The sequence below is a fragment of the Oncorhynchus masou genome, chromosome 24 (assembly GCF_036934945.1).
Source record: "Oncorhynchus masou masou isolate Uvic2021 chromosome 24, UVic_Omas_1.1, whole genome shotgun sequence".
NCBI lineage: Eukaryota > Metazoa > Chordata > Actinopteri > Salmoniformes > Salmonidae > Oncorhynchus > Oncorhynchus masou.
The window spans coordinates 26,396,041-26,411,333 of record NC_088235.1 but is presented as its reverse complement, the minus strand read 5'-3'; the positions used below and the strand labels follow the sequence as shown (position 1 = coordinate 26,411,333).

The 15,293-nt window shown below is 42.9% G+C and overlaps 1 protein-coding gene across 2 annotated transcripts; it reads left to right on the top strand.

Moving 5' to 3' along the window:
• Window positions 1-3,178: 3,178 nt before the first annotated feature.
• LOC135511953 (uncharacterized protein C16orf52 homolog B-like) lies at window positions 3,179-13,389 on the top strand. 2 transcript variants are annotated; one of them, XM_064933490.1, is made up of 3 exons: window positions 3,179-3,994; window positions 10,588-10,800; window positions 11,762-13,389. In XM_064933490.1, exons 1-3 carry the CDS (start codon window positions 3,889-3,891, stop codon window positions 11,944-11,946), a joined length of 504 nt encoding a protein of 167 aa, XP_064789562.1. In that variant the 5' UTR covers window positions 3,179-3,888; the 3' UTR covers window positions 11,947-13,389. The 2 variants fall into 2 exon arrangements, with proteins under 2 accessions (XP_064789562.1, XP_064789560.1); XM_064933488.1 differs by having other exon boundaries at window positions 3,179-4,003.
• Window positions 13,390-15,293: the final 1,904 nt, after the last annotated feature.

The following is a 15,293-nucleotide window of genomic DNA, read 5'->3' as shown; positions in this document are numbered from 1 at the left end:
AGCTAACACTCTATCAATGAAATTCCCAGCCGAGCCTGAATCTACAAGCGCCTTATGCTGGGAATACAGAGAAAAATCAGGAAAAGTGACAGACACAAACATATGTGCAACTGAGGGCTCTGGGAGAGAATGGTGCCGGCTCACCTGGGGTGACGCCAGAGCGCTCTGCCTGCTACCTCGATTGCCAGAGGAACCAACCCGGCACCGACCGGCAGTGTGACCTCTGCGGCCACAGATGGTGCACGAGCGGGAACCCCCTCCGGTCTCCCTGCGCACCTCCCGTCCCAGCTCCATAGGTATCGGAGAGGGGGTGCGGGAGGATGGAACCACCAGACCCTGATCTGGATGATCTGGTCCACCAGCTGGTCGAACGTGAGGTTGGTGTCTCTGCAGGCCAGCTCCCGATGGACGTCCTCGTGCAGACTGCAACAATAATGGTTGATCAGGGCCCTGTCGCTCCATCCCGCGCCGGCAGCCAGGGTCCTAATCTTCAGGGCGAACTCCTGGGTGCTCTTTGTCTCCACTCCAGGGCTCTCCCGTGATGTTTGAGACGAGGTCAGACACCCTCTCACGATCCGATGGAGTCGGGTGGACGGTGTCCAGATAAAGGTTTAATTGCAGTAAAAACCCCTGGCAATTCGAAGCCCTCCCATCATACTCCTGGGCCAAGGAGAGATGGATCCCACTGGGTTCAGGTGGGAAAGAGGCGCTCAAGAGAGACCCCGGTTGTGCTGGTGGAGGCGCTGGAAGAACTCCCTCTCTCCCAGCGGTCCATCGTCTGGACAACGCGATCCATGGCAACGCCAAGATGGTGAAGCATAACTGCATGCTCCTGGATGTGCTCTTCCACCTCAATGGCCGGGGTACCCTCTTCTGCTGACTCCATAGTATGGTCAGAGATTCTGTAATGTGGTGCGTGCTGGTGGCAGGGAAGTCAACCGCAGGAGAATGAACTTGGTAAAAACGGAGCTGTTTAATAAACATCAAAACCTCCAAAAACCAAAGAATACAAAATAACAGATAGAGGGTGCAAAACCTATCGCACACCAGAATTAACAATAAACACCTACACAACAATCTCCGATAAGGACATGAGGGGAAACAGAGGGTTAAATACACAAGATGTAATTGATGGGATTGGAACCAGGTGTGTAGGAAGACAAGACAAAACAAAAATGAAAAGTTTATCAATGATGGCTAGAAGGTCGTTGACTTCGACCACCGAACACCGCCCGAACAAGGAAAGGGACCAACTTCGGGGGAAGTCGTGACACATTTCTTAGCATCAAAATTGGAATTCCACTCCATGACATCCATGTGCTCCACTGCCACTTTTCATATCTATGGAAACCATGTACACAAACTTTTGAAAAAAGGTTATTATCATGTAATTTGCTTGTCATGGTGGTAATGACAAAATACTTAGAGATTACTGTATTTTGGGTTAAAAAAAAGTATCAAATGGTTTATGCACATCTAATATGTATATAGTTTCCATTTATTTGACTCTTTTTTTAAACAGGTGCATTAAATATTTTGTAATTAAGACTAAAGACTTTTGTAAGTGTAATACATTTTTTTTTTAAAGGTCAAAAGTCAGCGTGTGAGACAGGACAAAAACAGTGCAAAACGGTGACATCCAGACATGAAACGCTTTAGAAAAAAAAACAAAAAAACATTTTGAAAGCTGAAAATGAGAGTTTAACGTTATTTTAGTAAATAATTAATGGATGTGAAATAAACAAATCTAAATTAAAATTTTATCTTAAAAATCGAACCCCGAGACACATGTTTTACAAACATACATTGTCGACGTGTGCTTTGTTGTCGGTAGCTAGGTTTCAATCCAATTGGCAACAGGTTTTCATGCGAATATTCAAAAATCCGCATAAAAACAATATGCGCATTTTCCCACCAGAGATGTTTCTATCAAATGTACTTGTTGCAGATAAAATAATGTGTGCGATGACATAGTGTACATAAAATACATTTTGTGGTTAAATACCCAATGCACCGAATAAAATATACAAGTTAAATTGGTTTCCATCATATTTTCAACTCGACTGATGGTTTTCCCACCCCAAAAAATATTGCTTTATATAGCGAATGTGCCCACTCTGGTATTGGCACGTGTGCTCTAGCAAACAGCTCGCAAATACAGTGCAGGCAGGCCAGCCTACATTAGGAGATTATTATAGACAAAAGAGTGAGATCATTTTTATTTGTCAAAGAGCAGACACCAGAATAAGACCCTCGATATTTATAGGAAAGGAGCATCAAGCTCATCACTTTGCACTTTCACCACCCTCTGAAGCCATCATAATGCATTTAATCTGTATCCTAATAAACAGCATGCTTTCCCGATGAGTTGTTGTGGGGTGACTGCATAAAATGTCATCGTGTGAACAAATTTACTTCTATATGATGGTTATTATATCAATATTTCTGTGCAAGACATTTCTCGCATAATTAATTTTACCTACACAAAAAGATCCCACATTGTCTATCGTATTTTGTTTTGTCGTAATTTCAACAGTTTACCAAAAAATGTTCTGTTTCCATCAGGCCTGTCATGACATGTTTTATCCGACATGTAGGCTACTTCACGCGCATGAAATGGTTGGAAACCTGGTTAGTATAGCAGAAAAGGCAGAGATTTAGGGCGCGTTCGAGCAGATCACTTTTGTCAATTTGCATTATATAAAACATTTCGACTGTAAATTTCGGCAATTGCTCTTTACAAACTTAATCCGGCACCCATCACCTGCATTGTGGGAGGCTCTATTGTCAACCAATCATTTTGAGTGTTTTTGTTTGGCCCAAAGACGTGACTGAAACAGGAACCAAATTTATCACAAATCATGTCCAGCCTACAGTGAATGAATCAATGTGATTGAGGCTCTGTCTCACTAATTCATTGTATATTGTACACAGATATAATTTCAGTTTGTGAGTAGGTGTTGGAGACACGTTTTTTTCTCGAAATTATAAATAAAACCTTGGCAACACTGCCATGCTGATCTGAGCCTTGTTGTTGGAAAACCACATTAGTGTCCCCCTACGTCCCTCTTCGACTTTCGCCGACATTCGGTTGCTTTAGCCTTACTACTCAAACGCGCCCAAAAACTTGTTTGACAGAGTTGTACAGAATCTCGCGAGAGTTGACGTCTGCTAAAAATACTTGAGGGAACAACGATTTTTTTAACCACTGATTCCTACCTCGAATGCATTCATCTGACGGGCATTTCACGAAGGATAAATAACGGTATTTCTATTGAAGGGAATATTGGCATATTATATGAAATTAGACAATTGCGCTCAAGATATGTATTTTATGAAATTTGTTTGCAGCGAAGAAATCTCAGATGGAGAAGAGAAAGGAACACAGGAAATAAGCGGTACAGTGTGCACGCTTGCAATAATATATTTAATGTCCTAATAACGGCGAAATAGTCGCAAAACTTTTGAATTTTCCTTCCATTACTCTTTCAAATATATTTTCCCTCCTACACCATAAGCTACCAGGTTACAATACTGGGCGAATATGGGTGGAACAGCGGGCGTTCATAGCCAGGGCCATGGTCGATATTTATAAGTCAATGGGAAGGCAGTTTGCAAAGGCAACTTTTCACATAACGGAAACGGCTTTGCATAACTCCTACACCAGGACTGCTGCGTACGCGCCGTAAAGATGAGAGGCTTTGCCCTTCTCCCCCAAGAGGACTACGACAATGCTTCCACTGGGCAAGACCAAAACATTGATATTGGACGTTGAAATCCATGCCTGAGTCTCTTCAGACCTATTTTCCTTTGTAGGGCGAGATAAAGGAGACTTTCCTCATTGACTCAATGTAAAGGAGAAGAGAAGAGAGCATCCACGTCTGAGAAATGGATAAACTCACCGTCATATCAGGATGCCTCTTTCTAGCAGCAGATATCTTTGCCATCGCCAGTATTGCTAATCCAGACTGGATCAACACCGGAGATGCAACTGGTAAGTTAGGTGAGGGCATTTAACTTAATTCATATATTTCCACACGTTCTGTCTAGTGTCTATCATCTGGCTATAGGCTGCTACAGCTGGCTGTCACCCTGTGTGGCCCCTAAGGGGCTTTGTTGACAATGATCAATAATGTGCATTATAAACCGGGTGGTTCATCACAGAATGCTGATTGACTGACAGCTGTGGTATATCAGAACGCATACAACGGGTATGACAAAACATTTAATTTTACTGCTCTAATTACATTTGCAACCAGTTTATAATAGGAATAAGCTACCTTGGGGGTTTGTGTTAAATGGCCAATATAGCATGGCTAAGGCCTGTATTCAGGCACTCTGCAATGCGTAGCCATAGTATATTGGCCATATACCACACCCCCTCAGGCCTTATTGCTTAATTAACCCCTTTGACACACTATTCTTCTTCTAGGATTTCAGTTCACGTAACCCAATGTTTTTGAACCATTCTCTTTCCACTCTACTGCATCAGCCACACAACACCACCACCCTCTTCCAAATATAACACTTTGGCATTCTGGTGACCTTTCTCTTGAGCTTCAGAATCTTATAATGTGGCATCATCAAAGACCTTCTACATTATCTGTTACACTTTATACAAGCAGTCCTGCCCTCTTTCTCCCCACATCCACCCTCTCCCCACATCCACCCCATCCCTCCAAAATACAGTGAGCTACTTTGGCATTCTCTCTCGCTCTTGTCCTCTCGGGGCTTGGCCTCTTGGGGCTTGTCCTCAAACCACCAATCATCATCCTCCACAGCTGGTGGTAATTGAACTACCCTCTGCTGTTTCACCCCAACATCCCCTGATACCCCATGTCCCTTCAAGGCATATAAACTACCCTGTACCAGCTACAAACTCACCTCCCTGATCCCTATGTCCCTTCAAGGCATATAAGCTACCCTGTACCAGCTACCAACTCACCTCCATGATACCCCATGTCCCTTCAAGGCATATAAGCTACCCTGTACTAGCTATCAACTCACCTCCCGAGTGGCGCAGTGGTCTAAGAGCAGGGTGACTGTTGACAAATAGTGTGTCAGACTCAGTGGTGAAGTGAGGGCCACATATCCGGCTATGTGCTTGGAGGTCTGTTCAGCTTTGCACTCACTCTCTGTATGTTTTATGCATCTGACACCGACAGACTGGGGCATTTGTATTTAATCTACAGTATCCAGCCTGAGGACATGGTCAAATTAAGTGCAACAGTAAAGGCTACGACTAAACGATAGATCACTTAGAATGAGCTAATGCCATTTAGATACATCTGTAGCCAGCAGATTGTAGTTCCATGCTGTGGCCTACTGCATAAACAACCGGGATAGGTGACATTTTCCCCGTGTCATTGTGAGGTAGGAGCCAGGATGGAAAAGCAAACTTTTGAGTCCTATGTTTAGATTTTAATGGTCTCATTTGTGATCATTCTTTTCTTTTTTTAATACAAAGAATGAAAACATAGGAGAGACCAAACCAGACATGACATCCCACAAGTCCTCCCTAGCCCCTGGCCACCAACATCACAGACTAACCCCTGGCCACCAACATCACAGACTAACCCCTGGCCACCAACATCACAGACTAACCCCTGGCCACCAACATCACACACTAACCCCTGGCCAACCATATCACACACTAACCCCTGGCCAACCATATCACACACTAACCCCTGGCCAACCATATCACACACTAACCCCTGGCCACCAACATCACACACTAACCCCTGTCCACCAACATCACACACTAACCCCTGTCCACCAACATCACACACTAACCCCTGGCCACCAACATCACACACTAACCCCTGTCCACCAACATCACACACTAACCCCTGGCCACCAACATCACACACTAACCCCTGTCCACCAACATCACACACTAACCCCTGGCCACCAACATCACACACTAACCCCTGGCCACCAACATCACACACTAACCCCTGGCCACCAACATCACTTAATAAATCTAAGGTGACATGGTTCTAATCATGTTATAACTCTTATTATATGCTCAGCACTTTGAGAATTAACGGGAACCTGAAAATGTACATATTAATGACAATTTATAGCCTCCATTACACTGTTACAGCACAGTCCAGGAGCGTTCAGGTAGAACATATCATACAAAGAAGGAACAGAAACAGGATTGAGGTCCACCCATATTGTGTTTTCAGTCATTATTAGCCAGACTTCCCTTGTGAGACTTCCCCTCATCCCATACAAAGAAGGTATGAAATCAAGCAGGGTTAAAAGCCTTTTGTTCCAGCCTAATAGTAATTACCAGGTGGAGAGAAGCATTGTTTGTAAATAGTAATGTGTGGAGTCTTTCCTGATGAGGTCTGCTGGGAGGGAGAATTCTTTCAGATGAAGCACTCACAGCTTAATTATCAAGGAAATTGCCTTGACTGGAAGGCCCTGTTTGTGTATCTGAAGTCCAACATATTGTTTTGTCCAGGTGAAATAGATAAATGCTTAACCTACACTTTTAGGAAATAGGTTTCCAAAAATATTATTCGGCCGTCCCGATAGGAGAACCCCTTTTGGTTCCAGGTAGAAACCTTTTGGGTTCTGTGTATAACCCTCTATGTAAAGGGTTCCACATAGAACTCAAAAGGTTTCTACCTGGAACCAAAAATGGGTTCTTCAAACGGTTGTCCTATGGGGACAACTGAAGAACCATTTTAGGTTCTAGAATGGCACTTTTTTTTCCTACAAGTGTAGTTATTCCTGCAAATGAAGTTAACTTGCAGGTCTAACTTATGCTCTTTCTTATGGTATCAGTATTTTGGCAGCACCAGATGATGCTTATTGCTTACAGATAAACAGATGTTGACAATGACTCCATCAGATTGGCAGATGTTGTTATAAACACAAATGTCTCTTTCACCAACTGAAGTTTAGCCTGAAAAGGAATCATTATGGTTTATTTGTTTACAGCAAACCTCTCTGTAGTTATCCAGGATGTGAAGCTTTATAAAAGTTTATAGAGGTGTGTGTGTCTTAGACTAGCTAATTTCCTGCTTGTTACGCAGGTATTCTGTAGTCGGAAGCAGCAGGGGACTGACTGGGGCTACATGGGGAAGTGTTTACTAACTACAGACATTGGCCCACAATATCTCTCTCTCTCTGTCTCTGTCTCTCTCTCTCTGTCTCAACGCCCTGGCTATTAGACAAGCTTGATGTCTGATGTGTTACACACTTAAAACAGCTGCTGAACAGTCCCACGAATTAGAAATGTCCCATAGAACAAAAAGTACAATTTACACCAATGACAAGCTATGGACTGGGTGTGTAAGCTTGCTTAATAAGAGAGGGAAATAGTGTTATGATAGGATATACTATGTCACTCTTAACGTTTTATCAGTATTTTTGATTCTTTGACAGTGAATATGTGACACTATGCTTCTGAGGCAGGACCTTTTCACTAAGGATATGAAGTGGTTGGGATGTGAAGTCCTGGTAGCTTACGCCTATTTCTGTTGTGCTCTTCTCTTAGATAAAATAATGTATAGCGAATGAACAGGATATCCTGTGTAGAAAATGGAGGGGCTCAGAGATCATGGAATCAACATAGTATGCATGCAGTATGTTACACTTCAGTGTGCTCTCTCGCTGCAGACTCATACAACCATTCATAGGTATGCTACCTCATAGTTGACACATCTATCCTACTGTATATCTATCTAAACTGTTGAAGGGGTATAACCTCAAAATAATCAGCTGAAGTAAGTAAACCCTGAAGGGATGTTTTCCACTCAGATCTGTCTGGTACTATAATATGATATGTATCAGAGTTGGTAGCATAACTTTCTACCATTAATTTGTGATTCTGGTAATTGGGAAACAAATTTGATCACTGTAATGGATGAGGAAACAGGACACAGCAGTTTGGTTTTGTTATGAGTATTATATTAGGGTGCCATGTCAATAGCCACGACATAACAGCTTTGATCAGCATTAGATCCACATACAGTAGGTCTACATGTGTCTTCAAATCAAAGGAATCCTGAGTGGCGCAGCGGTCTAAGTCAGTGCTAGAGGCGTACCTACAGACCCGGGTGTGATCCCGAGCAAGATCACAACCGGCCATGATCAGGGGTTCCATAGGGCAGCGCACAACTGCCCCAGCGTTATCCGGGTTAGGGGAGGGTTTGGCCGGGGTAGGCCGTCATTGTAAATAAGAATTTGTTCTTAGCTGACTTGCCTAGTTAAATAAAGGATAAATAAAGGGGGCTGGTGGCACCTTAGTTGGGGAGGACAGGCTCATAGTAATGGTTGGAACGGAATAAATGGAATGCTATTGAATACCATTAATTTATTCTTTGTGGATGGCTGAGCTCATCTTTTTATGTGGATGGCTGAGCTCGTCTCTTTATGTGGATCTCTTTATAAAGAGACGAGCTCAGCCATCCACTCAGCCATCCACATAAAGAGATGAGATCAGCCATCCACATAAAGAGATGAGATCAGCCATCCACATAAAGAGATGAGATCAGCCATCCACATAAAGAGATGAGATCAGCCATCCGCATAAAGAGATGAGCTCAGCCATCCGCATAAAGAGATGAGCTCAGCCATCCGCATAAAGAGATGAGCTCAGCCATCCGCATAAAGAGATGAGCTCAGCCATCCGCATAAAGAGAGTCTTGTGCATTTATTGAACTGGGAACATTTTCACGCTGGGAGAAATTTTACAACAATCAGAACGATTGGGAACTATTTCACACTGGGAAGATTGTTACATGACCACAGTCAGTGTACTATATGTCCTTCAACTTTTGAGGGATCAGGGCTCATCATATTGGTCCATACTCCTTCCCCCTCCCACCTCAGTGATGTATGTTCTTGTCTCAGAACCATAATAGGGTATTTGTAAATCTCCATCCATCTCTCTAATCCAATAGACTAAATATGGTTGTGGTCTTGCCTAGGGTTGGGTGGTATCCGGATGTTCATACCGTTTGTGTACCATACCGGGGTATACGGTATTACCGAATGTGCACACAAGGGCCATGGACGTACAAAATACTTGAGGCAACAGGGATCTGGATCCGGGAAGGGGTTGAATGTCTTGCTGCAACCAGGAAGCTTAATCTTGACATGTAGCCACTTAACTAGCAAGTTAGCAAACCACATTCATAGCTGGATATAATTTATTTGACTGATCTTACTTTTCTTATAGTTATACTTAACTTATAGTTATGAGCAGTGTGATAGCACGCAGCCCCTGCAAGTCGGTGGTGCCCCCAACCCTAAAAAATTAAAACGGTAAAAATCATAACATCGGTATTTTGAAATACCCAATATACAGTATATCTCACAAGCCTTGCCCACTGTTCGTCTCTCCTCTCTGTCTCCAGCCTCTGGAAGACACAACGTGCTGGCTCAGGGATAACTCCTCATCTCCTGAGAGAGAAGGGGAAGAAAGGGGTCGGAGGATTTAATTTCACATTTCTCTCATTCAAATCTATACCGATGAATTGTCCTTTGTAGCTGGATGGACGAGGGGGTTGAGTGTTGCTGAGTTGGCACGTTCTGTGTTGGGTTAGGGAGGGTGGGGTTCATATATGCTCTTATTGTTGTTGGAAGAGTTGTGTTCAGCAGGCCTAGCTTGCTGACTTAATTGGACCCACCAGGCTTTGGGGCAGAAGAGGAGAGGCTCTTTGACAGTGAGTGACTTTCTGATGTGAATTTTTATCTTCTCCCTCTCTCCTTTTTCCTCTCTCCTTTATCTCATCTCTCTCTGTGGTTTCAGAGGCTCTGGGTCCCCCCTCTGCTTTCGTTATCCTTCCATCCCTCTCTCTCTCTCCCCCTCTTCCATCCAGCTCTCTTCCTCTCTCTGGTGTCAGGGGCTCTGTTCCTGAGCCATCCAAGTCTTACGTCATTGATTGATTCCTCAAGGACCCCTGCCATTGGTCCAGGGCCTAAGAGTCCCACTCTTCAGCCTTGTTACCATACCAACCTTCCTTGAGCTCTACTTTGTGTGGTCACAGGGCACTGGAAGTGGAATCCAGTGTCACCAGGGAGGTCATTAGTCCAGATGTGATGTAATGCAGTGATGCCTCAAACAGATCTTAGCTTTTCTAATGGTGATACCGTCACAAGTTGAGGGATATTTTAGAACTGATGGAATCTACTGCTCTGGGTTAAGATTCTTCTAATAAAACCAGATGTACAGAAAATGAAAAGATTCTGCTGAAAAGTGACACATGTTGTTGTGGTGTGTGAGAGCACAGTTGACCTGAACAGCGAGAGTATGCTCTGTGTGATGAAAGATATTCTTCCTCCGTGGGTGTATGTGATCAAGCACTCTGTCTGTAGCAGTGCAGGCTGCTGATGGGAGAACGGCTCATAAAGATGGCAGGAACGGAGCGAAAGGAATGGCATCAAACACATGGAAACCATGTGTTTAATGTATTTGATAATATTCTACCTATTCCACTCCAACCATCCCCAATTAAGGTGCCACCAACCTCCTGTGTTCTGTAGATGCTCTGACATTGGGACTGCTGCTGTGTGGGATCTAACCCTGACTGATCTCTCTTCTCTCTCCTTCTCCTGTCTCTCTAGGTTCCCTGACGGTAGGCCTGGTGCGGCAGTGCCAGACCATCCACGGTCGTGAATGGACCTGTATCCCCCCGCGGCTGCCCCCTGAGTGGGTCACCACCCTCTTCTTCATTATCCTGGGCATCATCTCCCTCACTGTGACCTGCGGCCTGTTGGTGGCATCACACTGGCACCGCGAGGCCACCCGTTACGCCCGCTGGATCGCCTTCACTGGGAGTACGTTTCATTTTGACTTATGTAACGGTTATTTAACCAGACAGGCCAATGGGGAACCAGTTCTCGTTTACAGTGACGGCCTGGCCAAGAGACCAAGACTGCAATACGATAAATACAGAAACATGGCCAACACTGTCACCATTTAAGTCATGAGTGGGGCCAGACAGACTCCTGTGAATCACCTATTCTGGTTAAAGTAGTACAGTAGACGAGGGAATAGGCTGTGATTTGAGGGAAAGCCATTAGTTACAGCTTTGAAGCACCTTGAGATTCTTGTTATGTCACTAATGGATGTCAGCAAATTGATTTGAGTAAGCCGAGATGAATGTCACTTTGGTTTCATTTTAGTAAAAGCTTTTGTGTGGTAACTGTGTGGGCGGCAGGTAGCCTAGCGGTTAAGAGTGTTGGCCAGTAACGGAAACGTCGCTCGTTTCACATCTCCAAGCCGAATAGGTGAAAAATCTGTTGATGTGCCATTGAGCAAGGCACTTAACCCTAATTGCTCCTGTAAGTCACTCTGGATAAGAGCGTCTGCTAAATGGCCTAAATGTTCAAATGGAACTGTGCTGAGTGGCTCCTTGAACACCTAGAGTAAATGGGGTTGCTATGAGCGGAGCTAAAACCAGGAGGGGGGATTTTTATTGGTCCAAGGGATATGACGGAATAACATTCCTTTGTTATTATTATAATTCCAGAGGTCATTTTATCCTAATCATTATCGGGCTAGAATTACCTATTGAGGTATAATAATAACCAAGTAATGACAATGTAAATTGATTTTTTTTTTCAGCTCTGTCAGGTTTCCACAACGATGAAAACGCAAATATAGAATTTAGCCTGAGATCATGTTGCTGCCTACTCTTTAAATGTTGTAAGAGATATTGCTCCCTAAATATGTTGTACTGTGAATAGTGTTTTTAAGAAGACTGTTTCTAAACTTTGTTTCCTCTCTCCTCCATAGTGATCCTGCTCTGTATGGCAGCTCTTATATTTCCTATAGGATTTTACATCGATGAGGTCGGGGGACAACCTTATAAACTACCCAACAACACAGTGGTGGGGTCCTCATATGTACTCTTTGTCCTATCTATATTTTTCACTATAGTGGGACTACTGTTTGCAGGGAAGGTCTGCTTGCCTGGGTGACATATCGGGCACTTTGGTTTTTGTAAACATTCTTGCGCTTAGAGAAATGCCTTTGTAGAAGCATTTGCTAGGCCTGACATTTGAAATTGCCCAGCTGGAAGGGAAGAAGACGAACTGTGAGAACCACTCTTTCTCTCTGACGTACCTTTGGATGACAGGAATCTACGGCACCTCGCCCTGGGTCAATAGGACAGGTAGTAGGCACTAGTCTGTCTGTGTTCATAGATCTTGGAGGAATGGACACCTATCCAGCCCCCTCACAGATCAGTGAACACAGAAGTGTCCTTCCACAAATAGAGTGCCTTTCTGGGTAGTGTAACTTTCTTATTTCACCAAATTTGAACATTCTGTCAAAGAGCACATGTTTAACTTCATAACAAACATGATTTCCCATCTCCTCCTTTTGATATTTTATTTTTATTTCAGGAATAGTTTAACCATATTAAACGAGAGTTCAGTTCACATAACTGGTTGACATGAGAGACAAATGTAAATTAATCACTAATCACATGAGATCAATAATAATTTCCAGAAATTATGTTGTCAAGGCAACAAATTATATTACAATGATGGTGAAAACTTGGGAAAATTTGACGGTTAAGTCGGTTAAAATCTTCAAGTCGGACAAACATGACCTGGGACAAGCCAAAATTGGCATTTTCAGAGAAAACGACAAATGTATTTTAATGTAAAACACACTACTTTTGGACTTTTTTAAATGTTTAGTTAGAGTGTAGATTTGTGATCCAATTGTTAAATTGAGTGTTTTATCAAAATGTGCACACAAAGTCACCAGGACATAAAAGGCACTTTCTTCATGTATCGACCCAGAAGGGGGAGTGGCTAGAGCCTTAAACTGACATGAATCATCAGGACAGGGAAGACTGTCACCCATGGCCATGACAACAAGAAGTCAAGTCACTCCGCCCCATAAGAAGCACAGTGGTAGAAAGGCTGAAGCCGGCAATAAGAATGATGAAGCCATCATTTTGTAGATTATGCATATATGGTTGGAAGTTGAGTTAGACCTCAGAGCTATTGTCTTGGGTCCTATGAGTGGAGCTGGCCTCTAGATTCATGATGAAACTATGAAAAGCAGGAAGTCTGTTGGATCACATGATGATGGAAAACAATTAGAACGAATTCAATACAATTGTAAAGTATTTCACGAAAGAGAAAGTATTTATTTGTTTTCATGAATGCATTATTTTCCCAAGATGGAGCATTTCTAGTAATTTTTTATGGTCAATGCACTGTATCATGGAATTCCTACATGTCTGTTTTCTTCGCTTTTACGACTGTCAATTTGTTCTCATGACTGGCTGACTTGCTCATGTAGGCTACATAGACAGCATGGCTGTTGTTTGAGGAAGCACTGTGATATACATGAACTACTCTGGAAAACCATCTCATTAAAAGTTACACAACATGACAAATGTCAAAGATCTAATCTATTACTCTAGACTGGGGAGAACATTCTGTATCATATAAGCAACTACAGAGAACAAAAATCTAAACGCAACATGCAACAATATCATGCAGCACCACTCATCTCCTTTGCATAGAGTTGATCAGGCTGTTGATTGTGGGCTGTGGAATGTTGTCCCACTCTTCAATGGCTGCACGAAGTTGCTGGATATTGGCAGGAACTGGAACGCGCTGTCGTACATGTCGATCCAGAGCATCTCACACATGCTCAATGGGTGACATGTCTGGTGAGTTGCGACATGGAGCCGTGTGTTACCATGCTGAAACATGAGGTAACAAGCAGGGAGCAGGTTTTGAACCCTCAACATTCTAGCCGAAGTTCAGCATGCTATCGACCTTGCCAAAATGTATTAATTGGGGTTGGGGCCGATTGTGACAAAACACTTTATCAATTGGAATCTTTAACATGTGGAAAGGGGGAAAAGTATTATTATTAGTTTTTCACAAGCGTAGCAGGATGGGCTATTAGCTGAACAATCAACTATTCAACCTTTACTAAAGAATTGTCTAATAGCCGAGCTAGGTGTGAACCTCCCCAACTTGCAACAAATCATTTGTATCTATCTTTCCACATCTACCTACACACGGTTAATGTTATGAAAAATACATCTATATTTATATATTGGTCATGGCTCCCGAGTGGCGTAGCGGTCTAAGGCACTGCATCTCGGTGCAAGAGGCTTTACTACAGTCCCTGGTTCGAATTCAGGCTGTATCACATCCGACCGTGATTGGGAGTGCCATAGGGCTGTGCACAGTTGGCCCAGCGCCATCCGGGTTTTGCCGGGGTAGGCCTTCATTGTAAATAAGAATATGTTCTTTCCTGACTTGCCAAGTCAAATAAAGGTTCAATTTAAAAGACAACTGGTGGCAACCACAGCTAAATAGCCCAGTACTGTACTACCGACCGTCACGTTGTACATCACCGTATTTTCCATTCCCTCCTAATGGAAACCCAGAGGATTTTTCTTGGAATAGAACAAACATAATATTGATCATATGAATTAAGCAAGTACCAGTCAAATTTTGGACGCACCTACTCATTCCAGGATTTTTCTTTATTTTTACTATTTCTACATTGTAGAATAATAGTGAAGACATCACAACTATGAAATAACACAGGCCTCCCGCGTGCCCTGCATTCTGTAGTACAGACATGGCCTGCTCTCCCTTATGTAAGGAATTAGGCACTTTCCCATGTCTACTACAGTATAGATTGTAGCCTGCACAGTAGCCTAATAAACAAATAAACACATTTCATTAATAAAATAATGATTAAAAAATACTCTTTCAAAATGCAGATGTAGATTTAGTTATGGACTCATAACGAATTACTGTGGGAATAAATATCACTGATTTATAGAAATATTGGAACAAAGTTGTCTAATGAGGGCAAACCATTTAGAATCCTCCAATCCTGTAGCCTACTCCTGACCATCATGTTGTACAGCGTCATATTTTCCATTCCATCCTAATGGAAACTCTGGGGGTTTAGTTTTTTGTTTATCTCTGAATAGAAACACAATAATATTAATCAAATTAATTAAGCCAAATTTCTTAAAATCAATCCCATTTTAAATTCTCTGGTAATGCCAAAACGGAATACAATCAAATGCTTCTCAAAGATGCCCTCTGGTGGTCAAACTAGCAATTACTTGCAGTAACAGAAAAAATGGCTGACAATGAAATTACCTGCCACAGTATGCTGCGGCAGCACGCAAGGTGTGCCGCAGTATGACGCCATTTTTAAAGAAGGAACCACTATCTCTGCATTGAAATTGCCATCGCCAGTAACCAAAAGGTTGCTAGATCAAATCCCTGAGCTGACCAGGTAAAAATCAGTCGTTCTGCCCCTGAAT

Excerpts from the sequence above, each read along its gene's own strand:
- LOC135511953 (XM_064933488.1), top strand. The coding sequence starts at position 3,889 with ATGGATAAACTCACCGTCATATCAGGATGCCTCTTTCTAGCAGCAGAT. Across the intron at positions 4,004-10,587 it reads AGATGCAACTGGTAAGTTAG|GTTCCCTGACGGTAGGCCTG; the intron begins GTGAGGGCATTT and ends CTGTCTCTCTAG. Across the intron at positions 10,801-11,761 it reads CTGGATCGCCTTCACTGGGA|TGATCCTGCTCTGTATGGCA; the intron begins GTACGTTTCATT and ends TCTCCTCCATAG.